This window comes from Stomoxys calcitrans, chromosome 4 (genome assembly GCF_963082655.1).
Source record: "Stomoxys calcitrans chromosome 4, idStoCalc2.1, whole genome shotgun sequence".
In the NCBI taxonomy this organism is placed as follows: domain Eukaryota; kingdom Metazoa; phylum Arthropoda; class Insecta; order Diptera; family Muscidae; genus Stomoxys; species Stomoxys calcitrans.
Window position 1 is genome coordinate 76,242,374 of NC_081555.1, and position 27,211 is coordinate 76,269,584.

At 38.1% G+C, this 27,211-nt stretch overlaps 1 protein-coding gene across 2 annotated transcripts; it reads right to left on the bottom strand.

Moving 5' to 3' along the window:
* Positions 1-1,427: 1,427 nt before the first annotated feature.
* LOC106093296 (glycerol-3-phosphate phosphatase) lies at positions 1,428-15,690 on the bottom strand. 2 transcript variants are annotated; one of them, XM_013260346.2, is made up of 5 exons: positions 15,601-15,690; positions 2,902-2,992; positions 2,675-2,835; positions 2,477-2,611; positions 1,428-2,417 (listed from the first exon to the last, which is right to left on the bottom strand). In XM_013260346.2, exons 2-5 carry the CDS (start codon positions 2,990-2,992, stop codon positions 1,878-1,880), a joined length of 927 nt encoding a protein of 308 aa, XP_013115800.1. In that variant the 5' UTR covers positions 15,601-15,690; the 3' UTR covers positions 1,428-1,877. The 2 variants fall into 2 exon arrangements, with proteins under 2 accessions (XP_013115800.1, XP_013115801.1); XM_013260347.2 differs by lacking the exon at positions 15,601-15,690 and adding an exon at positions 15,296-15,544.
* Positions 15,691-27,211: the final 11,521 nt, after the last annotated feature.

Sequence of the window (27,211 nt, forward strand, 5' to 3'; positions counted from 1 at the left end):
TTCATTTAAGCCACATATTACCATGGTCGGTAAATGTGTACTCTTTGAGGAAGAGGCGGTGATCCAAATACATGGTCACACATTTGGATGTCAGTGAGAAAATACAGTTGATATCAGATTCATGGTCTACTCCCAAATGCCTTTCATTTGAGCTCCATTTTTCCATAGTTGGCAAACATGTTCAGTTTGGGGGGTGTTTTGAGGTGTGAGGCGGCCACTCAGTGACTTGGCTTTGCAAATATATATCAGATTCGTGTTCTACTTTAAAAACCTCTTATTTGCGCCTCAAATTGCAATGTTCAGCAAATACTTCTATTAGGGTGGTGTTATGGGGGTGGGGTGGCCCCATAGACACTTTTCCCGAACATTGTTATCAGATTCTTGTTTTCCTTCCTAAAACCTTTTATTTGAGCCCCATATTGCTATGGTCGTACATTGGGCTCTTTGGGGAATGTTCTCGGGGATGATATCAGAATCGTATTCTATACTCAAATACCTTTTATGTAAGCCCCATATTGCGATGGTTAATAACTAAGTCCTGTTTAGGGGGTGTTTTGGGGAAGGGGTGGACCCCCAGAATCTTGGTCCCACATTTGGATATCAGATTCGTATTTTACTCGCAAATATCTTTCATTTGAGTTCCATATTGCTATGGTCGGTAAATGTATCCGATTTAGGGGTGTTTTGGGGGTTGGGGTGATCCCCCAAACACTTAGTCCGACAATTGGATATCAGATACGTTTTCTACTCTTAAATACATTTCCTTTGAGTCCCATATTGTCGTGAATGGTATATACATGGGTGCGCCCCACCGCCAAAACCTATCAAATATATATATATGTATATATATATGTATATATATATATATATATATATATATATATATATATATATATATATATATATATATATATATATATATATATATATATATATATATATTTCATAGGTTTTGGCGGTGGGGCGCTCCCCTAGGTACTCTCTCCGAAATTTGGATACCAAATTTTTGTTTGTAGGTTACTATTAGAGAGAGCACACAAAATTTCGCTTAAATTTAAATTTAGAACAGTGAACTGGATTAAGCCTCCCGATATCCTGACTGAATATGGTCTAGATCGGACTATGGTTAGATATAGCTGTCATATACACCAATCTTCCAATTTAGGGACTTAATTGAATAAAAATCGAATTTACTGCCCGATTTCGTTGAAATTGTGACTTGTGTATGAGCTCTCGGAACCTGAATCAAAAATTGTCAAGACCAGCCCATATGGTAGTGAAATTATAATCATATAGGATGATGAATAAATTCATGGTGCTGGGTATACAAAGTTCGTCCCATCCGAACTCCGAACTTATTAATTTAAATTAAAAATAAAAAGACATCTAGCTTGAATTTAAAAACTGCAAAATTAAACACAACAGTCTACTATAAAAATAATATTTTATTTTATTTATTCAAAAACTTTTTTCAAATTTAATTTTTTTGGTTGAGACATTTTGTACTACTTTGTCCGGAGTCGGAGTCAAAATAATTTTCTCGGCTTCGACTCCGGGTAAAATTGCTCCACTCCGACTCCGCTGCCCTGGCTTATAGCCATGACATGTACAATCTATCTGTATATGGAGTTATGTCTGCTATATACTTGAAAGGGACATCCAATGAAAGTGTCAAATGCGCTTCATTGTTGAGGGTATATAAGATTCGGCCAAGCCGAACTTGATACGTTCTTCCTTTTTTTTTGTGTTTTACACAGGATTTTAACGCAGGCGACATTTTGTTAGTATTTTTTTCATAGGTATAAGTTGTTGCACAGTTGTTTTTTAACATCGTATCTATTCTTATGTTTAAAAAGAGTTATTGATCTGTATAAATTCTATGCATTAGATTTCTTAATATCATTTATGAATTGTACAAAGTCCCCCATACTATCGACATAGTAGTCTGGTATAAGATTTGGATCCGTCTGCTTACATAGCTCTTCGGGGGTCATGCCACTAGTAAGAACTAAAAGTGTCTGAAAATTGCACATTTTTCCAAAACGTATATCTTGCTCCAGCATATCGCCGATCATAAGAGCTCGGTTAGTTTCTTTAATCTCAAAGCGTTTAATAAGGATGTCAGCCAGAGCTTTGCCCGGCTTGCCGAATATCAACATTTCTTTGCCACTTGTATCTTCCAAGGCCTTGAGGAAACCACCTGGTCCCATAAATGACATATCCTTTGTAGCGGGCAGGATGTAGTCAGTAGCTCCCCCGATCAGCAGGCAGTCTGGTCGTCGCAAATAAAAATTGGCCTTCATCATGGTGGTAAGTGTGAGATTAAAGTCAAAATCAATGACAACCGCTTTAACAGGTTCACTATCAACAACATTTGCTATTAGTTGTGGCAACGATTCTTCAATAATTACATGAGGCTAAACGTTTATATAAAAAAAAGTTACTTTACGTACAATCATCAAATAATTTCACGTACACCTTCCTTGACCTGAAAGCCTTCATTGCGTAATAGATCTTTTATGGAGTTACTGGCAATAGCGTATATAAGACCTTCAAACTTGATGGATGTTAAATATTCCGCAATACTTTTACCAGGGTGTATCAAATTATCCTGCATAAAAAAATATATACAATTTAAATTACAATATTATTTTTCCTTTCTCTCATTTTCTACCGCATCGATTTCAATGCCTGTTTTCTTCAATTTTGCTAGACACTGTTCTTCGGGTCGGACACTATTATTCGTTACAAAAGTTAATTTCTTGCCAACATCTCGCAGAGCTTGGAATCCAGCACTACTGCCATCAATGACTTCGGTTACATTCCACACAACACCTATACAATTACAGGCCATTGAAGTTTTGGTAAAACGTTTGGTGTAATAAAATCATAACAGCTTACCATCTATATCCGAAAATACATGATCTATTGAATCTAAAAATGTTCTCTTTTCCTCAGTGCTCAATGCAAGAAGATGTCTGGGTTTATGCATCTGAAATTTAAAACATATTTAGGTTGCTTTATATTCTGTTGTAAAAAGCTTTTTAAGTTTAAAGAACGCAGGTGATTTGATATCGAGATATTTCAGAGTTGTATAGTCTATTTCTGGTGTCGATGGCTTTTTATAAAACTGCCCAGACGCAATTTATTTCAAAATGGCGTCTTTTTGTTCATTCTGAAAGAAAAACATCAGATGCACCTTGCCAACAAATTTCAAGAGGATATAAAAGCAAATAACAGATTTATAATTATTTCAAAAAAAGTTCGAGGTCATGTTTTTTACCCACCACAGGATAGGGGTATACTAATCTAGTCATTGCGTTTTTAACACCTCGAAATATTTGTCTAAGGCCCAATAAAATATATAAATATATACATATATTTGATCGTCTCGACATTCTGAGTTGATTTAGCCATGTCCGTCCGTCCGTCTGTCGAAATTACGATAGCCGTCGAACACGAAAAGCTAGCCGCTTAAAATTTTGCACAGATATTTACTATTGATGTAGGTCGTTGGGGATTGCAAATGGGCCGTATCGGTTCAGATTTAGATATAGTTTCCATACAAACCGATCTCCCGATTTGATATCTTGAGCCCCTGAAAGCCGCAAAATTGTGCGATTTGGCTGAAAATTTGCATGTAGAGTTTTTTTGCGACTTCCAATATCTGTGCCAAGTACGGTTCAAATCGGTCTGTAACCTGATATAGTTCCATATAAACCGATCTCCTGATTTTCAATAAAAACTCCAGAGGGAGTTAGAAAATACCAACGAAACGTTGAATAAAATGTGAAATTGATAAGTTTTATTCAGTTTGAACAACAACAAAACAGAGATAACAAAAACGCGGTAAAATACATTATCGTCCCCTTACAGCCAAAAAGATGTAAGTGCCAAATTTTGGTATTTTCGGTTTTTAATAGGAACCGATAACTGACAATTGTTTTCATCTTCTGTTAAAATGTTGTGTCGATAATATAAGCCGTTATGATTTTACAACAAAAACAATTTTAATGTAAATGCAATTTTAATTTTGGTAGGCAAATTCAGTGACAGCGAAGGGCGCTTACATTATTTTCGCCAGGCACAAGTACTTCAAACAAATTAAGCTATAATTGCAAAAATATGTAAGTTATCATAATGAAATATTTTATATTTGGAAGCAGTGTACGAATCAGTTGTTTAGTAGTACGGCTAAGTATCAATAAACCCATATTGGTCATCCACGACAATATGGGACGCAAATAAAAGGTGTTTGAAAGTAAAGTACGAAGGTCATATCCAAATTTGGGGACACCCAAAGAAACTTCCCAAGACAGAATTATGGGTCGGTTGGAAAATATAAGATTTAAATTAAACGGCTTTGGAAGAATATTATATTTGGGACGAAGGGAAAGGAGCGGGCCAGCTTCGGCCACCTCAGTCCGCTCCAAATCCCCGATTATAAGTAAGTACACTCAAATAAGTTAACCCATGGTTGAGTTAAAATAAACTACTTTCGAATAAAGTTGAACTTCATATATCGCCAAATTGCGACCTCAGATCGGTTTATATGGCAGCTATATCAGATTATGAACCGATTTGAACCTTATTTGACACAGTTGTTGAAAGTAAAAATAAAATACGTCATGCAAAATTTCAGCCAAATCGAATAGGAATTGCGCACTCTAGAAGCTCAAGAAATCAAATCCCCAGATCTGTTTATATGACAGCTATATCAGGTTATGTACCGATTTCAACCATACTTGGCACAGTTGTTGGATATCATAACGAAATACTTCGGGCAAAAATTCATTCAAATCGGATAAGAATTGTGCCCTCTAGAGGCTCAAGAAGTCAAGACCCAAGATCGGTTTATATGGCAGCTATATCAGGTTATGGACCGATTTAAACCATACTTGGCACAGTTGTTGGGTATCATAACAAAACACGTCGTGCGAAATGCCATTCCATTCGGATAAGAATTGCGCCCTCTAGAGGCTCAAGAAGTCAATACCCAAGATCGGTTTATATGGCAGCTATTTCAGGTTATAGACCGATTTGAACCATACTTGGCACAGTTGTTGGATATCATAACGAAACACGTCGTCCAAAATTTCATTCTGATAGGATAAGAATTGCGCACGCTAGAGGCTCAAGAAGTCAAGACCCAAGATCGGTTTATATGGCAGCTATATCAGGTTATGGACCGATTTGAACCATACTTGGCACAGTTGTTGGATATCATAACAAAACACGTCGTGCGAAATTTTATTTCAATCGGATAAGAAGTGCGCACTCTAGAGGCTCAAGAAGTCAAGACCCAAGATCGGTTTATATGGCAGCTATATCAGGTTATGGACCGATTTGAACCATACTTGGCACAGTTGTTGGATATCATAACGAAACACGTCGTCCAAAATTTCATTCTGATAGGATAAGAATTGCGCACGCTAGAGGCTCAAGAAGTCAAGACCCAAGATCGGTTTATATGGCAGCTATATCAGGTTATGGACCGATTTGAACCATACTTGGCACAGTTGTTGGATATCATAACAAAACACGTCGTGCAAAATTTCATTCCAATCGGATAAGAATTGCGCACTCTAGAGGCTCAAGAAGTCAAGACCCAAGATCGGTTTATATGACAGCTATATCAAAACATGGACCGATATGCCCCATTTACAATTCCAACCGACCTACACTAATAAGAAGTATTTGTGCAAAATTTCAAGCGGCTAGCTTTACTCCTTCGGAAGTTAGCGTGCTTTCGACAGACAGACGGACGGACGGACATGGCTACATCGACATAAAATGCCACGACGATCAAGAATACATTTACTTTATGGGGTCTCAGACGAATATTTCGAGTAGTTACAAACAGAATGACGAAATTAGTATACCCCCCATCTTATGGTGGAGGGTATAAAAATAATTAATTCATATAAACTTCGTGATGGTTCAACGTTAACTAAATGGAAATAAACTATAATTTATTCAGTACATTTGATGAACCATTGTGTATTACATTTTTAACTGAAAATAATTATGAAATTAAATGTTAGTGTTAATACATCTGTACAAATTTATTGCAAAATCTTTCATCTATTCCGTTCAGTTTTAACAAGACCGCCCGAAATAATTATTTTAATTGTAGTACACTATACATTTTCATAATAAAATTTAGTTTTTTATTTATTTATTTAACACAAGTCTTGTTTTTTGTTTACTAATATTGTTCATATATACACTTTGTGAATATGTATTTCATAATAATTAACAATTCAAATAAAGACATTCACACTTTAAATTCGGGTTTGGAAAAATTCCCAATTGTATAAAATATCCGTCCCGCCAAATCCACAATAATTTGTTAATACAGAGAAAATCTGTTGAAAAGAAATTTAAGTGTTAAGTATAGATACATGGTTTTATTTTTAGTCTAATATATAACAAAAAAGGTATGCGTCAGGCTGTAGTTATTAGTATAAAACCTTTGTGAAAAGATCTGCAGTAAAGAATTCCATGGCTGCACAAAATGTAGTTTGCATTTCAATTTAAAAAATTCATGCAACAAAGTTAAATAAAAAAGAAAACAAGTAAAAAGGCGTTAAGTTCGGCCGGGCCGAACATTGGATATCCACCACCGCGCGTACATATGTAAACCACCTTTCGTCATAATCCGGTGAAAAATGCATAGTTTATGCCCACATAGCACCTATATCGAAAAATGGTCCGAATTGGACCAAATTCGACACGGATATTAAGTGGTATAATAAATAATAAATAGAAATAACTGTTACATTTTGTTTAACAAAATATTGGTCTTTATGGCAGCTATATCCAAATATCGACCGATCTGAACCATACGGGACACGGACGTCGAAAAACCTAGCATAAGTCACTGTGTCAAATTTCAACGAAATTGGATTATAAATGCGCATTTTAAGGGGCAATTAATCGAGAGATTTATCTATATGGCTGCTATATTCAAATCTGAACCGACATTGGTCAAATTGAAGGAGGATGTCGAAGGGCCAAACACAACTCACTGTCACAAATTTCGGAGAAATCGGACTATAAATACGTCTTTTATGTGTTCTGGTGGACGGCGCTTGAAAAGTCCACCTACTGCTCAATGCTTAACCGGATCCAAAGGATGGCTTGTTTGTGCATCGCAGCCGCACTGAGGATGACACCATCTGATGCACTGAATGTAATGGTACATCTCATGCCTCTGGACATTGTGGCTAGACAAATTGCTGCGACTGCCAAGGGTGCTTTGTTCATGTGGCAGCTACGGATACTGTGTCAACCTTGATATAATGTCCGATGTTCTAGGCAGTGTGGGTTACGCCCTACCTGAGCCGCTTTTTGATAAAAATTACTGTACGTCTATTCCTGATAGAACCGATTGGGACCCTGGCAACAGAAATTACATAGACTTCTATACGGATGGTTCCAAACTAAACGACAAGGTGGGCTTTAGGGTGTACTCTAAAGATCTACTGGTCATATCGAAAAGGTTACCCGACCACTGCAGTGTGTATCAACCAATAAAGTAAGCGGTGGAATGGCTTAGATAAAATGTCATTACGACGATTGGCATAAATATCTTATCAGACAGCCAGACATCTATTAAATCCCTGGAGAACATGTTTCTTAACACAAAAACCGCCCTCGACTGTCGCAGATCTCTCAACGAGAACAGTGAACAGTTCAAAATTCACCTATTCTGGGTGCCGGGCCACAGATATGTCCCAGGGAATTGTAAGGCGAACGAGCTTGCGAGACTAGGAACTACCTTACACATTTCAGGGATACTGGAATCTGTGGGTATGCCTCTAGCGACATGTAAGCTAAGTTTTCAGGACCAGGCCCGAAAGACCCCGAATGATAGATGGTCACAAAGAAGGGGCTGTGAGCATTGCAAAACTATGTGGCCTAATCTAGACTTGAAGAGGTCTACTGCTTTGCTGTAATTGGCTAGAACAGACGTCTCAGTCAATGTGTCCGTCATAACAGGTCACCTTCTAATCGGAAAACATGCTGACAGAGTGAAGGTTGCCAGTAACGACTTTTGCAGAACCTGTGAGGACATCGAAGAAGAAGAAGAGACTATAGAACGCCATCAGTGTGTGTGTGTGTGTGTGTGTGTGTCTCGCACTGGCAGTCAGAAGGAGTTCCCCTTTAGGTTTTCATTTCTTTGAGAACTTGTCTGATTTAGTGGATGTGAACATTCGGAAGTTATTGGGCTTTTTGAAGCGATCTGGATGGTTCAACGGTAGGAACTAGAAGGCATCTTCCTTCTTCTGTTCCTGTGGTATCACAATGAACGAAACCGTCTTAGTGAGTCTGATGGCATACTGCCACTTAGACCTAACCTGACCCTAACCTATACCCTATCCAATGGTGGTGGGTATAAAAACTTAAGCAAAATTTCTTATTTCATCTGCTTTCTGAAGTGGTAGGCTAATCGCTTTTAATTTTTATTGATATAGAAACCATCAAATGCAACAAGACTCCAAAACGGTTTCTAAAAGTCTCACTTGGGCAATAAAAATTTGACGACTTTCGACAAGCCAAATTTCTCCCAAAAGCTATAGGACGGAAAACTAATTACACTAACATAATTTCATTCTTCCACTTAAAGCCAATTCATTCTTCCACTTAAAGCTAGAATTTTTCTAAGACGGTTCTATGTTTGGGTATTTTTCCACCCATTCGTCGTTAATGGGTTAAATGTAGGTTGTTGGCCGTTGCAAATAGGTCGTTTGGTTCAGATGGATTTTAGTTAATTATACTGATTAATTTTTAAATACTTAAAACTTTGTCGTACTATGCTTTTGAGTACGGACTTTCAAACTGTTCGAAAACTGCACGTATTCAAAAAACGGGTGCAAGTCTGTTAATTTGTTTACAAACTTATTTAAGGCATTTTTTTTTGCCTTGAAACCAAGCCTGTTGGAATTTGGAGCAACCGGTTTAGTTTTGGCTATAGCTCCGATATATTTGTTCATACGATTTATCGTCATTTGTCAACCGATCCTTGCGATATTAGGCATGAAGCTTACTCGTATTACTCTTTTGATCAACAGTGAATTTTATAGAAAACGGTTCAGGTTTAGTTATAGCTCCCATGTATATATGTCGCCCGATTTTCGCTTCTAGAGCCTCAGAATTTTGCACAAGTTTTCCTCTATGACTTCTAAAATATGTACGGATGTTAGTCGAAATTCATATATTAATACAAAATTTTCCAAAAACCAAATTTCAATGGAATTTTTAGAGACAGAACTTCAATGAAATTTTTTTCCACACAAAAAATTTTAATGAAATTTTTTCCAAACGCAAAATTTCAATGAATTTTTGTAATGCAAATATTTTTAAAGAATTTTTCGATGAAATTTATTTCAAAAACAGATTTTTAATAAAAAATGTTTCCAGGCTTTTTCCAAAATTTTTTCAAAAGACAATATTTCAATACAATTTTCTCTAAAGTCAAAATTTCAATGAGCTTTTTTTCAAAAGACAATATTTTAACGAAATGTACTAAAGACAAAAATTTAAGAAAATTTGTCCTTAAATTTTAACGAAATTTTTTTAAGACAAAATTTTAATAAATCTTTTAACTTTTTTTTCAAATTTATTGAAATTTTTGTGTAAAACTTTTTGAATGTAGCTTTGAAGATAACACATCGGTGACATTTTCTGTGAAAACAATATTTTGATAAAAGATTCTCTTAGAAAAATACCCCTGAAGCTTTAACAGCTTTATTTTTTAATTTTCCTGTTTTTCAAAACAAGGGTGTATTTTTATTCATCAATATTTTATTTTTTATTTTTATACCCTCCACCATAAGATGGGGGGTATACTAATTTCGTCATTCTGATTGTAACTACTCGAAATATTCGAAATATTTATTCTTGATCGTCACAACATTTTATGTCGATCTAGCCATGTCCGTCCGTCCGCCTGTCTGTCGAAAGCACGCTAACTTCCGAAGGAGTAAAGCTAGCCGCTTGAAATTTTGCACAAACACTTTTTATTAGCGTAGGTCGGTTGGTATTGTAAATGGGCCATATCGGTTCATGTTTTGATATAGCTGCCATATAAACCGATCTTGGGTCTTGACTTCTTGAGCCTCTATAGTGCGCAATTCTTATCCGATTGGGATGAAATTTTGCACGACGTGTTTTGTTATGATATCCAACAACTGTGCCAAGTATGGTTCAAATCGGTTCATAACCTGATATAGCTGCTATATAAACCGATCTTGGGTCTTGACTTCTTGAGCCTCTAGAGTGCGCAATTCTTATCCGATTTGAATGAAATTTTCCATGACGTGTTTTGTTATTATATCCAACAACTGTGCCAAGTATGGTTCAAATCGGTTCATAACCTGATTTAGCTGCCATATAAACCGATCTGGGATCTTGACTTCTTGAGCCTCTAGAGGTCGCAATTATTATTCGATTTGCCTGAAATTTTGTACGACGGATTCTCTCATGACCATTAACATACCTGTTTATTATGGTCTGAATCGGTCAATAGCCCGATACAGCTCCCATACAAATCGATCTCTCTATTTTACTTCTTGAGCCCACAAAGAGCGCAATTCTTATTCGAATTGGCTGACATTTTACACAGGTCTCCAACATAAATATAATTTAATTGTGGTCTAAACCGGACCATATCTTAATATCGCTCTAATAGCAGAGCAAATCGTTTCTTATATCCTTTTTTTTGCCTAAGAAGCGATGCCGGGAAAAGAACTCGACAAATGCGATCCATGGTGGAGGGTATATAAGATTCTGCCCGGCCGAACTTAGCACGCTTTTACTTGTTATTTATCAATATTTCAATGGAATGAATTTTCATGTAAAAATAATAATAATAAAAAACAATTATGACCTCGAGCTTGAATTTAAAAACAGCAAAATTGAATACATCAGTCTAATAAAAATAACAACATTTAAATTTTTTATTCTAACAAATTTTAAGAATTACATTTTTTTTGTTGAAACATTTTTTAACTACTTTGGCGGGAGTCAAGATAGATTTTTCGACTCCGGCCAAAGTAGCTCGACTCAGACTCTTACTCCGCAGCCCTGGTTGTAACTGTATAACATTTCTTCTTATTGTTGAAATTGTCATAAATTTGTCGCTTTTTATTCGGAAACGGCACTTCTATAATGTAAAACCTTTAGAAACTTTGTCTGCGATAAAGGATTCGTTTACAGTAAATCATCCCATGGTAGATTAAGTTAGGTAAGGTAAGAGTGGCTTTGCCCATGTTCCTTAGTGGAATGTTCATGGGCAAAATTTGCAATTTGCAATATCGCTGAGATTATGAGCAGTGTTCACTGAGTACGTGACGTTAAAAGCGAATACTCACACATTTTTTAATGGTTTTTATACCCTCAACCATAGGATGGAGGTTTACTATTTTCGTCATTCTGTTTGTAACTCCGCGAAATATTCGTCTAGGACCCGATACAGTGTATATTTTTTTGATCGTCATGACATTTTAAATCGATCTAGCCATGTCCGTTAGTCTGTCCGTCCGTTTGTCTATCGAAAGCACGCTATCTTTCGAAGGAGTAAAGCTAGCCGCTTGAAATTTTGCACAAATGCTTCTTATAAGTATAGGCCGGTTTAGATTGTAAATAGGCCAAATAAACCGATCTTGGATCTTAAATTCTTGAACCAATATTGCGCGCAATTCTTGTACGAGATACGATGATATCCAATAACTGTGTTAAGTATGGTTTACATCGGTCCATAACCTGATATATCTGCCATATAAACCGATCTTCGATCTTGACTTCTTGAGCCTCTAAAGGGGGACAATTCTTATCAGATTTGGCTGAAATTTGCACGATGTCTTTTGATTTGACCATCAATAACTGTACAAAGTAAGGTTCACATCGGTCCATATTATGATATAGCTGTGATATGAATCGATCTGGAGTCTTGACTTCTTGATCCACTAGGGGGCGCAATTCCTAGAATCGAATAGCCTGATACCGTTTCCATATAAACCGATGAACCCTATTTACCTTCTTCAGCCCGTAAAGGCAATTCTTATTCGAACTGGCTGAAATATTCCCCAATTACTTCTACTATGGTCTCCAACATTCAATTCAATTATGGTCCTGATTGGACCATAACTTGATATATCTTCAATAGCATAGCAATTCTTCTCTTTTATCCTTTGTTTATATATAAAGAAATAATATCAAAAGAACTCGAGAAATATGATCCATTATGGAGGCTATATAAGATTCGGACTTGCCGAACTAAGCACGCTTTTACTTTTTATACCCTCCACCATAATTTCTTCATTCTGTTTCTAACTACTCGAAATATTCGTCTGAGATCCCATAAAGTATATATATTCTTGATTGTCGTGGCATTTTATGTCGATCTAGCCATGTCCGCCCGTCTGTCCGTCCGTCCGTCTGTCTGTCGAAAGCACGCTAACTTCCAAAGGAGTAAAGCTAGCCGCTTGAAATTTTGCACAAATACTTCTTATTAGTGTAGGTCGGTTGGTATTGTAAATGGGCCATATCGGTCCATGTTTTGATATAGCCCGATCTTGGGTCTTGACTTCTTGAGCCTCTAGAGTGCGCAATTCTTATCCGATTGGAATGAAATTTTGCACGACGTGTTTTGCTATGATATCCAACAACTGTGCCAAGTATGGTTCAAATCGGTCCATAACCTGATATAGCTGCCATATAAACCGATCTTGGGTCTTGACTTCTTGAGCCTCTAAAGTGCGCAATTCTTATCCGATTGGAATGAAATTTTGCACGAAGTGTTTTGCTATGATATCCAACAACTGTGCCAAGTATAGTTCAAATCGGTCCCTAACCTGATATAGCTGCCATATAAACCGATCTTGGGTCTTGACTTCTTGAGCCTCTAGAGTGCGCAATTCTTATCCGATTGGAATGAAATTTTGCACGACGTGTTTTGTTATGATATCCAACAACTGTGCCAAGTATGGTTCAAATCGGTCCATAACCTGATATAGCTGCTATATAAACCGATCTTGGGTCTTGACTTCTTGAGCCTCTAAAGTGCAATTCCTATCCGATTTGACTGAAATTTTGCATGACGTATTTTATTTTTACTTTCAACAACTGTGTCAAATAAGGTTCAAATCGGTTCATAACCTGATATAGCTGCCATATAAACCGATCTGGGATCTTGACTTCTTGACCCCTAGTGGTCGCAATTATTATCCGATATGCCTGAAATTTTGTATGATGGATCCTCTCATGACCATCAACAAACGTGTTTATTATGGTCTGAATAGGTCAGATCCCATATAAATCGTTCTCTCTATTTTACTTCGTGAGCCCCAATGGGCGCAATTCTTATACGAATTGGCTGAAATTTTACACAGGTCTCCAACATATAATTTAATTGTGGTCCCAACCGGACCATATCTTGATATCGTTTTAATAGCAGAGCAACTCTTTTCTTATAACCTTTTTTGCCTAAGAAGAGATGCCGGGAAAAGAACTCGACAAATGCGATGCATGGTGGAGGGTATATAAGACTCGGCCCGGCCGAACTTAGCACGCTTTTACTTGTTATTTATACCCACCGTAATAGTCTAATCATTCCGTTTTTAACACCTCGAAATATTCGTCTAAGACCCCATAGAGTATATATTCTTGATCGCCTCATCCTTCTGAATCGTTCTGAATACCCACATGACATTTTGCACAGATGCTTAATATCTACGTAGATCATTGGGGATTGCAAATGGGCCGTATCAGTTCAGATTTTGATATAACTTTCATATAAACCGATCTTCAGACTTGACTTCTTGAGCACCAGGAAGCCGCAATTTCTGTCCGATTTGGCTGAAATTTTGCAAGTAGTGTTCTGCTATGACTTTCAACAACAGGTCCAAGTAGGGTTTAAATACGTATATAGCCTGATATAGCTCCAACAACTGTGTTAGCTACGGTCCAAATCAGTCTATAACCTGATATAGCTCCCTTCTGAGCCTCTGGAAGCCTCTATTTTTGTCCGATTTAGTTGAAATTTTTCATGTAGTGTTTTGTTATGACTTTCAACAACTGTGTCAACTACGGTCCAAATCGGTCTATAACCTAATATAGCTCCCATATAAACCAATCTCCCGATTTGATTTCTTGAGCCCCTGGAAGCCTCAATTTTAGTCCGGTCTGGCTGAAGTAGTGTTTTGTTATGACTTTCAACAACTATGCCTAGCACAGTTTGAATAGGTATATAACTTGATATAACTCCCATATAAACCGATCGCCCTTACAAGCCGAAATTTTTGCCCGATTTGGCTAAAATTTTGCATGTAGTGTTCTGTTATGACTTTCAACAACTGTGCCACGTACTGTCCAAATCAATTTATAACCCGATCTACCTCCCATATGAACCGACCTCCCGATTTGACTTCTTGAGGCCCTGGAATCCGCAATTTTCGTTCGATTTGTCTGAAATTTTGCATGTAGTGTTCTGTTATGACTTTCAACAACTGCGCCAAGTGCTGTCCAAATCGATTTATAGCCCGATCTACCTCCCATAAAAACCGACCTCCCGATTTTACTTCTTGAGTCCCTGGAAATCGCAATTTTCGTCCGATTTGTCTGAAATTTTTCATATAGTGTTGTGTTAGAACTTCGAACAACTGTGACGAGTACGGTCAAAATCAGTCTAACACCTGATATAGCTCCCATGTAAACCAATCTCTCGATTATCCTTGTTCTTTTCCTAGAAGCTTTCATTTTTGCTGGTTTGACCGAAGTTTGGTATATAGAATAAAATTATGCAATACAACTTAATTTATGGGAACCCATGGTGGTGGGTTCCCGAGATTCGGCCCTGCCGAACTTAGCATGATTTTTCTTGTTTTTGTTTTAAGAGATGGTGAAACAAGAAAAAACGAATATTTGCCAAAATAAAACAGAGCTAAACGGTCATTGTACGTCGGTGGCTTCCATATATAGCGATCTCCTAATTTATCATCTTGAGCCTTTGGAATTCTGGACCGATTTGGCTAAAATTTTGCACGTAGTGTATTTTGAAAATTTAACAACAGTGGTAAATATTGCCCAAATCATTCAATAACACCTTAATTAAACGATCTGCAGGTTACTTTTCAGATTCAGCTCGGTCGAACTTAGCACGTTTTTAGTTAGTTTATTTTGCCATTTATATACACCTTGTTATCCATAATAACCATCAGAAATACTTGTTATTGTTGGAAAATCCATGAACTATCAAACGATAACAACTTTAAATATGCTGCTTAGGTACATGATAAAGCACACAGACTTTTGCACTCGTAAAGCCAGCAGTTTCTAAAAGAAGATAGAATTATCTTTTTGTTATGTCTCTGCATTTAAAATACAGTTCAGGTGCGTTCGCAGCTATAACCCGTACGGCGAACCCACTGCCACAAATTAATGTTATCTCACTTAACTCGATCGTAGTGAACCGTTACTTTGCTATTATACACCATAATATGAATTCATTCATTTACTTCATTCCTCACTATGACTCGCTTATAATTTTTGAATGAATCACATCAACCTATGCTGTGTTCCCTTTTTTTCACTTACTCTAGACTTTTTGTGAATAAAATTAAAATAAATATCAATACGATTTTATCCGTCACAGTTCTGAACCCGGCAAAGATCTTTTAGCAACTGAATAAATGAATATGCTGTTTATTCGACATGTATTATAAGGTTTCTATTATTAGGTGCTATTATTGAATATTTGTTTAACGGGTGAAACCTAATATTCGCCCTAATAGTCACTACACATATTTTTGTGTGCATTTTATAATCTTATCGCTATTTCAAGCGTAGTCATCACTAGGGTTCCTCACAAACTATTTAGGTCTATATATTTATTAAGAAGTTTATTTGAATTGAAATAGATGAAATGTTGCTTTTGTTTTGGTTTTCTTAACAAGATTCTGCTACTTCTTCTTAATACACAAATGCTGAAGTCAATTATAAAAGCCTGTGAAATAGCTAAATCCAAGAAAAGCCAAGTGACTCCGATTAATAATTCGATAGGTGGTGACAGTATGAAACTAATGTTTGGCCGCGCCGAATATAACAAGTTACCGGACGTTTTAATCGTTTTAATTTTGTATAAACTCAACTATACGAGGGATGCCTTTTATATTTCGGGATTAGAGAACACAAAAAAATATGAATCATCGAAAATCGCTTTATTGTTTTTCAAAATATTCCCCATTAAGATCTATACAATTTTGTATGCGTTTAAACCTATTGTCGAATCACTTTTCTACTCTGATTGAGGTCCTTCCAAAACATGCATTCCGAACGCATCAACCGCTTCTTCAAGTGTCGAAAAACGTTGACCTCTCACTACGTACGGGAATAACAACAAGTAAAAGCGTGCTAAGTTCGGCTGGGCCGAATCTTGGGAACCCACTACCATAGATACTGCTAAAATGTATACATCATAAATTTAGTTGAAGGGCATAATTTTATTCTACATACCAAACTTCTGTCAAACCAAAAAAAATTCAAGCTTCTAGGAACCGAACATGTATGATCGAGACCGGTCTACAGGGAGCTACATAAGGTTATATACTGATTTGGACCGTATTGGGCACAGTTGTTGGAAATGGTAACAGAACACAGCATGCAAAATTTCAGCCAAATCGGACAAAAAATGCGGCTTGTAAGGACTCAAGGGCGCACTTGGTAGCCGAGTTGGTAGCGTGCTTAGATTACCAGTGCAGAGGTCTTGGGTTCGATTCCCGCCTGAAGCCTTTGTCTGTCGCTGCTTTAGTATAACAATGGACTTAAAATTGTCTAAATGAGTCTGTCAAGGACTGCCACTCTTACTTAACTTATGGACTTAAGAAGTCAAAACGGCACGTCGTTTAATATGGGAGCTATATCAGGTTATATATAACACGTGCAAAATGTCAAACAAATCGGGCGAAACTTGCGGCTTGTAAGGGTTCAATAAGTCCAATCGGGAGATTGCTTTATATGGAAGCTATATTAGGTTATAGACCGATTTGGTCCGTACTTGCCACAGTTGTCGGAAGTCATATAATTGCGGCTTGTAAGGGATCAAGAAGTAAAATCGGGAGATCGGTTTATATGGGAGCTATTTCAGGTTATAGACCGATTGGAATCATACTAAGCACAGTTGTTAAAAGTCATAACAAAACACTACATGCAAAATTTCAACCAAATTGGACAAAAAGTGTGGCTTCTTAGGGTGCAATAATCATGAGATCGGTTTATTTGAGAGCTATATCAGGTTATAGACCGATTTGAACCGTATTTGTCACAGTTATTGGAACACTAAATGCAAAATTTATGCTAAATCGAACAAAAATTGCGGCTTCCAGGAGCGGGAGATCGGTTTATATGGGAGCTATACCTTAATCTGAACCGATATGACCCATTTGCAATCCCCAACAACCTACATCGTTATTTAGTATCTGTCAATCGTGAATTCGACAGACAGATGGACGAACATGGCTAGATCGACTCAGATCGTCGAGTCAATCAAAAATATATATACTTAGACGAATATTTCGAGGTGTTATAAATGGAATGACTAGAGAAGTATGCCCCCATCATGGTGGTGGATATAGAAACGGAATAACTAGGTTAGTATACCACCATCCTATGGTGTTGGTTATAAAAAAAGTCATTGGGAGCCAAATCAGGACTATACGGTGGACGACTCATTTTAAGTGCTTAAAAATGCATTTGTTTCGTATATTTGGAGCATTTCTTTCGACCAATCGATAAGAGCCTTTTTTGAGCGATTGACAAGTTGTGTGGCATCCAACGCGAACAATTTGTTTTGACTGTCAAATGTTCTCCAATATCTGTTGGCGCACAGCATCAATGGTGTTTGTAACCATAACTGATTTTGGACAACCCTGGTTCATTGAGCTCTTCTCGAAAGAGAAAAAAACGAAAAATTGTGAAGTTAAATGTTTTTCAGCCCAAAACAAAAAAAAAAAAAAAAAAATTCGGCAGAGCCCGGCCGGGATTCGAACCTGGCCGCACGGAGTAGCAGCGAGAGCCTTTGACATTGTCTAGCGTTAGAAGCCATTAATACAACTTCCCAAATATGCACACAAATGACATGTGTATGCCATGGAAGCTAAATGGTCGTAAGGCAAAAAAGTCTCATTACAAAGAAAGGTTAAATTGTCTTCAGAGAGGTTTTTCACAGAAATTTTGTCCCTTATAATTAAATCTTTAGAAACATTTTTATTGAAATTTTTTGTTTTATAAAAATTTTTTCTTTAGAAAACGTTTAATGAGAATGTTGTCTGAAGAAAAAAAGTTTTAAAAAGGGTCCGGCCCGTGCTGAAGTTTTGTTATAAGAGAATGCTACGCTAAAATTTTGTCTTCAGAAAAATTTCATTAAAATTTGTTTAGAAAAAATTTTATTAAAAGTTTGTTTTTACAAAGAATTTCAATACAATGCTTTCGTCAAGAAATTTATAAATATGAATATTAAAAATATCAAATTTTGTCATTTTAAAAAATGTTATTAAATTTTTTGTTTAGAACAAATTTAATTTAATTTTTTTTTTTTCAGACAAAATCAATTTTGTGGGCTCGGGCCTGAGATCAAAATTGTGATTTAAAAGAACAACCAAATATTAAAGCGGTTCCTATTCCTGGTCTAATACAACATATTGGCCCATCTAAGTGTCATATGGCAACAGGTCGAATTAAACACTCAGTCCCAACGAAACTGGAAGAAAAGTCCGCTTTGTATGGACTGAAGAAATTAAAGCCGGACGCTATATCAGCTTAAAGACCGATTTGGCCTTTGCTTATGATAACTGTTAGAGGTCACATGAGAAGACTTCTTGCAAATTTTCAGCCAAATCGGATAATAATTATCGGTTTGTATGGTAGCTATATCAGGTTTTAAATCAATTAGGACCACATTTGGTATATCTTTTGGAGGTCATAGAAAAGTTCAGTGTTGAAAATTTTAGCCAAATCGTATAAGAACTGTGCTCCCTAGAGGTGCAACAAGTGTAATCAGAAGATCGGCTTATATGGCAGCTATATCTAAACACGGTACATTTACAATCCAAACCGACCTACATTATTAAGAAGTATTTATGTAAACTTTCGGCGCCTAGCTTAACTCCTTCGAAAGTTAGCATGCTTTCGACTGAAGGAAGAATGGACAGACGGGCGGACTTGGCTAGATCGGCTTAAAATATCACAACGATCAAGAATATATATACTTTATGATTTTGTAGACGAATATTACGAGGTGTTACAAACGAAATAACGAAACTGGAAAATCTGTCCATATGAAGTCATACTCCAAGCTGGACATACTCTGACTTATACTGCTAATGGACAAAATAAGGCTTACGAGTAGGTTAGGTTAGTTCAAGTGGCTGTCGTCCATCAGACTTACCTAGACGTTTTCGACTATTGTGTTACCACAGGAAGAGGAGAAGGAAGATGCCTTCTATTTCTTACCGTTGAACCATCCATATCGCTTTTAAAAACGCAACAACTTATAAACTTTCACAACCGCTTAATCAGACAAATTCTCAAATAAATGAGAACCTAAAGTGGAAGTATTTCTACCTGGCTGCGCAGGACGCACACACACAGCAGATGTTCTATAGTCTCCTATTCTTCGACTTCCTAACAGCTTCTGCAGAAGTCGTAACACAGATAAAAATAATTTTGAAAAACAACAACTTTGGTAGAAAAAAGAACTACGAAAGTTGTTAATTTTCCTACAACATTTTATTTTGAATCTCAACAGCCCAAAGTAAAAATTTCTTGTGAAATAGTACTCTCTGCAAGCCAACATATAACAACAACAACAATATATCCATGAGCAAGATAAAAGACCATCTAACCAGACATGTGATTTGCCTCGGGTGTTGGTGTTTTTATTTTCATTGTTCGGCTCTCGCTGCTTTGTCTCATTCCTTTTACTGCTGATCTCGGGTTTATCTCTGTCACTCTCCCTATTATTACGCTTAAAAACAAATTTTAATAATTTTTGTGCAGGATTGAAACTTATGATCTCTTGTTCGGTAGTTTTGCACGAATCCTCTAGCCTGCCGATATCATCAAAGGAAATGCTCCAACGTCTCATTATCTTCCCCGCATGCCCTGCTCATACTATCACTTGGCGCACCGATTTTACATAAGTGAGCTCGTAGTCATACGTGTCCCGTTATGATACCAATAGCTATACTGACCTCCTTTTTGCTTCCTTTCAGTAACGGCCTCGTCTTTTCACGATCTGGATCCCCCATTGGATTTTCGCCGTCCTACCGACCGTTTCGCTGTTCCACAATGTTGCATGCGCATTCGTCGGCCACTCCCTTAACTCGGTCTACGTCGACCCGAAAGGCTTCGGGTTAACCAAGTTTATAGACGGCAGTCCTCTGGCCTTCACCGCAAAATCGTCTGCCCATTCATTTCCCCTTACTCCGTTATGGCCCCGCACCCAAACGATGCGGGTTTTGCCATCCTCAGAGAAGGCGTTAACCTCCTTCTTACACTGCAAGACAGTACGTGCTCTTATGGCAATTTTACTGTTGGTCGATGTTCTTGTGATAGCAACACACCACTTCACGCATTCCATGATCGCCCGGATCTCCGCCTGCAGGACCGTATTATGAGGAGGCAGTCTAAAACAGATCTCAGTCCCTGGGTTCTCAATGTAAACCTCCAGGCCCACTCTGTCCTCTAGCTTTAATCCATCCGTGTAACATGATCTTCCAGATGGCAATACAAGGGTTCCGTCAATCCAAGACTGTGCCGATGGCAGCAGTGCCTCGCACTCGACTTCAAGGTTCATCTCAGGTGTCCGATCGGAAACCTCTTCCCATCCTCCCAGGTGTCCTATCGTCGCCTCGATTATACCGCCATGATATTTGCTGCTCCCATCCTCAATCCATTCTCCCATCGCCTTAAGTCTCATAGCCGCATTGGCTGCCTCACACTTAATATGTATTTCAATGGGTCGGATATCTAGAATAGTCTCCAGCCCTAGTGGGTGTGGTCCTCATCGCTCCGCCTATGCCAAGACAAGGTGTTCTCTGAACCTATTGTATGGTCCCTATGTTGCACTTTTTCTCCATAGCAGTCCACCAAACTACTGAGGCGTAAGTAAGTATCGGTCCAATCACGCTCCTGTAGAGCCAGTGGACTATCCTCGGATTCAGGCCCCATTTCTAGCCTACGGCCCGTCTACATAGTGCCCAACATCTGTGAGCCTTCTCACAAATGTTGGGCATCTCCTGTATGTGACACTTCCCATTCAGTTTCCTGTCCAAGATCACACTTAAGTATTTGACCTTGTCAGATATCGAAATCGTCTTATTGAGAAAACATAGTGCGTTAAATTGGCCCACCTTCGTCTTCCTCGTGAAAAGTCGTCAGCAGAATATATTGACAAAGTCAAAAAATTTTCGGAGGCGCAAAGCTCGATATGATGTAGACCCCCAGTTCACAAAGGCCACGGTCTTCATCACGAAATGGGCCAGCAAATTGGCAACAGGACGCATGATGGAAGAATTAAGCAAGCAAAACCAAGGATTGGTCGCTGAGAAATGAAAGGTCTTCCACAGGGAGGAAAAGGAGGAAGGAACTCTCCTTGTGGTGGGCATTGACTAAATGCATGGCGTACTTCGGGGACAAGGCTGTCTTTTTCAAGATCGGGAAAACCAGGATAGGCAAAGATCATTTATTGAGACAACAGGCCGTGCAGTGGCAGTTGACTCAATACCGCCTAAGGAACAGGGGCCGACGACGAGGGCATCTCCGAATTACTCAATATTGCGAAGACTAGGATAAGCAAGGATCCAAATTTTAAGACTTCAGGTGGTTCAAGACCGAGAGAATCAATACAGCCAAACAAACAGGGACCCGGCAGTGGAACCATTAACGACTTTATCGAGATACGGAAGACAAGGATGGATAAAAAGAACCTTATACTGAAACATCAGGCAGTGCATTGACTTTAAAGTCAATGCAACCTAATAAATAGGGAGCGAAAGATGAGACCATCACCTACTCCCAAGAACCCCATTTAGTCAAGATTTGGAAGACTAGTATAGTCAAAAATCCTAATATTGGAACATCAGGCTGTGCAGTGACAGAAAAATTAATGCAGCCTAAAGAACAGGGTGCGGACGATGAGGCCATCACCTACTCCCAAGAAGCCCATCTAATGGAAAGCCAATGATTGAGGTCATCTAGATAAACATCCACCGGAGCGAGACAGATACATACGCCCTGATGGAGAAAATCAGCAAGTGCAAGATTGATATTGCCTTAATTCAGGAGCCATGGACGACCTGGAACAAAGTTTCTGGACTGAACCAGAATTATTCTGTGCTAATTGGTACTGGTAACTGGCACTCGGCCGAGGACCTACGCTATTTGTCATAAAAATTAAAATTGTGTTTTTTCCCCAGAGTTGACAACGGTGGGGATCACTTTATCAGCCTTTCGACTCTCCGACAACGTCACCCACGTCGGAGCAGCAACGGCCGGTGAGGAAAGCAAAACTGACAGGAAACGAGGCATTAATGGGGTGCGATGCGAACTCTCACCACATTTCGCGGGGTTGTACCTTGAATACTAACGACCTTATAATGCTTAATAATGGTAACACCGCTACCTTTGTTAATAGGATTTGGGAAGAGGTTTTAGATGTGACAAAAAAATTGAAGTCCAGGATTGGAGGGTGGCCGTGGAACACTCTTTCTCTGAACATAGCTACATTAGGTTTAGAATCGCTCGGCCAGCGCAGAATCCGATATAAGTTGGTAACTAACTGGACAAAAATCGGATGGCTACGCAGAAGAAGACTTGGGGAAGATAATTTAGATTGTCCAACCATAAAAGACAGGATTACGACTGCACTGGTGGCGTCTTTCGCATACAGTTGTCCTTATCAGAAAATGAAATCAACCCAAGAAAAACCCTGGATGACCCTGGATGTCAAACCAGCAAAAATTATAGCTTCTAGGAAAGACAAATCGGGAGGTGGGTTTATATGAGAGCTATATCAGGTTATAGACCGATTTAAACCGTACTTGGCACAGTTGTTGGAAATCATAACGGAACACGACGTGCAAAATTTCAGCCATTTGGGCTTCCAGAGGCTCAAGAAGTCAAATCGGGAGATCGGTTTATATGGGAGTTATATCAGGTTATAGACCGATTTCGGCCGTACTTGACACAGTTGTTGGAAGTCATAACAGAACAATACATGCCAAATTTCAGCCAGCGACACGCCGTTCGGACTCGGCTCTAAAAGGGAGGCCCCTCATCATTGAGCTTAAACTTTAATCGGGCTGCACTCATTGATATTTGAGAAGTTTGCCCCTGTTCCTTAGTGGAATGTTCATGGGCAAAATTTGCAATTTGCATTTGTATCCAAATCTGAACCGCTATGGCCCATTTGCAATCCCCAACGATCTACATCAATAAAATCTATCTGTGCATAATTTGAAGCGGCTATCATAACGCGTTCGACCCCTATAGTGATTTCTACAGACGGACATATCAAGAATATATATACTTTACAAACGCAATGGCTAGATTAGTATACCCCCATCCTATGGTGGTGTGTTTAAAAAGTTTCTCTCAAATGTCCATGTTCAAACTTAAACGTTAGTAAAGGACATGGGAGTGAGAGCAGAGACAACGCAGGACATGTTGAGGCTTTTGATGAAAAACCAGGATACGACTGGAGTCACGAAGATACTGGAATCTTGGAAAAATGATGTTGGTCGTAGGCTTACCATTACAGAAGTTATGGTGCAGGAATCCTTGAGGAGCTTCAAACCATTTAAGTCACCCAGACCTGATGGAATATTTTCCGGTTACTATAGAAGGAGGCCGACTATCTGGCGCCACACCTGGCCAATATAGCGTGCTTGGGACTTGCATATACTCCGAAAGCTTTGCATGAGGCAAGGGTGGTATTTATACCCAAGCCCTGTAAGCCTTACGTCTTTTCTACTCAAAGCCATGGAACGTATTGTGGACACCATGATAAAGAGTAACTAATACAGCCAACTGCTCAAATACAAACAGCATGCCTATGTCAAGGGAATGTCGGTGGAGACTGCCCTGCACGAGGTTGTGCTTAAAATAGAAGAATCCTACGATGCCAAAACGTACACACTGTAAGTATTCATTGACATCGAGGTGTCTTTTAACAATGTGCAGTCCGACACACTGATCCAATCCTTAAACCATATGCTTGGCAACAGGTGGATAAATTGTGTGTCGATGACATAAATATAAGGGAGAAAGTGGAACAAGACACGCCACAAGGGAGTATTTTATCGCCACTCCTATGGGTGACCACCATAAATGAGCTTTACGGATGCTGTCTGAGAGGAGGGATGCTGACTGAGGGAAATGTAAAAAGGAGATGAACACCTTCTCTGAGGATGGCACGAACCGCATCGTTTGGGTGCAGGGCCATAGCGGAGGGACTGGGAATGAGAGAACAGATAATTTGGCAGTGAAGGCTAGACAACTGCCGTCAATAAACTTTGTTAGCCCGAAGCTTTTCGGGTCGATGCAGTCCGAGGTAAGGGCGTGGGCCACGAATCTGCATGTAATCTTGTGGAATAGCGAAACGGTCGGTAAGACCGTACCTCGTAAAAAAGTCATTATTCGTAAAATTGTTACAATATATTACAAAAGCATTTCTATGAGAAAATTGAAGCAAATTAAATAAGCCTTCATGTGTATTTATTTTAGGTATAACAGCTGGGCCGAATCTTATATACCCTCCACCATGATACGCTTTTGTCGAGTTCTTTGCGCAGTATCTCCTTTTAGGCAAATAAAGAATAATCGATTAGAATTGATACGCTATTGGAGATATATCAAGTTATAGTCCGATTCCGACCATAATTAAATTAAATGTTGAAGACCATAGTAGAAGTCATTGAGTAATATTCCAGCCCATTCGGATAAGAATTGCGCCTTGTAAGGGCTCAAGAGCATATTCGGGAGATCGGCTTATATGGGAGCTGTATCAGGCTATAGATCGATTAAGACCATTTTGAACACGTATGTTGAAGGTCATGGGAGAAGCCGTTGTACAAAATTTCAGCAATATATTAAAATTATTCCCTCTAGAGGTTTATATGGCAGCCTTATCAGGTTATTGACCAATTTGAACCAAATTTACCGCAGTTGCTGGAAGTCATAACAAAATACTCCATGGGAAAATTTCAGCCAAATCGGATAAGAATTGTGCCCTCTCGTGGCTCATGATGTCAAGATCTAAAATCGGTATATATGGCAGTTATATCAGGTTATGAACCGATTTTTTAGAACCTGATGACCAGCCACAGACCAAAATTGATAATTCAATAAAGAAAAACGTCTTAAAAAGCACAAAAGCATTTGTATGAATAGAAAAGTACTAAAATATGTTCTTTATCTAATAATCGTTTATATTTTAACATTTTACTGACGTATTTCAATATATATTGTGTAGGAAATTTTTATCAGCAATTTATTTTTTGTATTTTGCAATGAATTCGCAAAAAATACCAACAGTGACAGCGGTGAATTTGGAGTCTTGTTATATATATCAAAATTATATGAATACAACTCATAAAAACAGATTATTAAGATGCGATTAATTCTTTAGATATGCAGCAATTTATTATTTGCAAAACTATTTTTTCATAACAATAAAGAAATCAGCTCAAATCAAACCGGCAAATGCTTGCGATTCTTGATTACTGGAAAATAAGTTAACATTAAATTACGATTGCGGTCATGGACAATGTTTATTTAAATTGAATCGAAACTGCTATATTCTGCCCGGCTAAGCTATTCCAAACATAACATTTTCAGCAACCCTAGCAGTAAACAGAAACACTATTCTATAGTTGCTTGTGGTTGGTGTCTTTGCTAATGAGGCCATTGGCGGTAATGGCAAGGCCATAGACGACATCAATATAGATAAATAAAGTGTAGATAAAAACTTTGAAGTTCGCAACTAGACTTGTTGGTGGCGTTTGTGAATATAGACACATGAGAGTTATCTGAGAATATGTCGCAAAAAGAATTCTGCTCTGCCATTGCGTGCAGTTTGTGTTCTTTGAATTTTGTAAATATCTGTTACGAATATAATTCATATATTTAGAAATAACTGACAGTATTCTTGTTTTAAGCCGTTATTGATTTAAATGTACGTTTATTGAATTTGTTTCCATTAGTTTGAAATGATTTATATGTACATAGCTTATTTTATCGTCGTTGATTTGAATTAACGAATTAGAGGTACCGACTAATAATTATAATAGTTTTAATTCAATTCGTTTCCATTTTCTTTAAGTGGCTCTTTGAATTATATTTGTTCTTAAACGTTTACTACCGATTACCATTATGTTTGCATTCGTGAGTCAACGACTACTATGCGTTGCAAGAAAATTGTGAAATGGTTCGTGGCCTGGACGAAATAGAATTAAGTGAGCATTTTTATACCCACCACCGAAGGATGGGGGTATATTTATTTTGTTACTGCGCTTGCAACACATCGAAATATCCATTTCCGACCCTATAAAGTATATATATTCTTGATCGTCGTAAAAATCTAAGGCGATCTCGCCATGTCCGTCCGTCTGCCTGTTGAAATCACGCTACAGCATTTAATAATAGAGATATTGAGCTGAAACTTTGCACAGATTCTTTTTTGTTCATAGGCAGAATTAGTTCGAGGATGGGCTATATCGGACTATATCTCGATATAGCCCCCGTATAGACCGATCTGCCGATTTAAGGTTTTAGGCCCATAAAAAACACTTTTTTTATCCGATTTTGCAGATGTTTGGGACAGTGAGTTGAGTTAGGCCACTGGACACCCTTCTTCAATTTGGACCCGAAGAATCAGGGTGGTGCGATTTAAGCATATAGTACCCTAAAAATAAAAATTTGGTATCCAAATTTCGGATGGTGTACCTAAGGGGGCTGCCCCACCCTAAAACCTACTAAACATATATTTAGACCAATCACGACAATATTGGACTCAAATGAAAGGTATTTAGGATGAGGAAACGTATCTGATATCCAATTGTCGGACCAAGTGCAAGGGGGACCACCCAAGCCCCAAAACACCCCTAAATCGGACATATTTACTGACCATGGCAATATGGGACTCAAATGA

Excerpts from the sequence above, each read along its gene's own strand:
- LOC106093296 (XM_013260346.2), bottom strand. The coding sequence starts at position 2,992 with ATGCATAAACCCAGACATCTTCTTGCATTGAGCACTGAGGAAAAGAGA. Across the intron at positions 2,612-2,674 it reads CAGGCATTGAAATCGATGCG|GATAATTTGATACACCCTGG; the intron begins GTAGAAAATGAG and ends TTTTTTATGCAG. Across the intron at positions 2,418-2,476 it reads GCTTTCAGGTCAAGGAAGGT|CCTCATGTAATTATTGAAGA; the intron begins GTACGTGAAATT and ends ATAAACGTTTAG.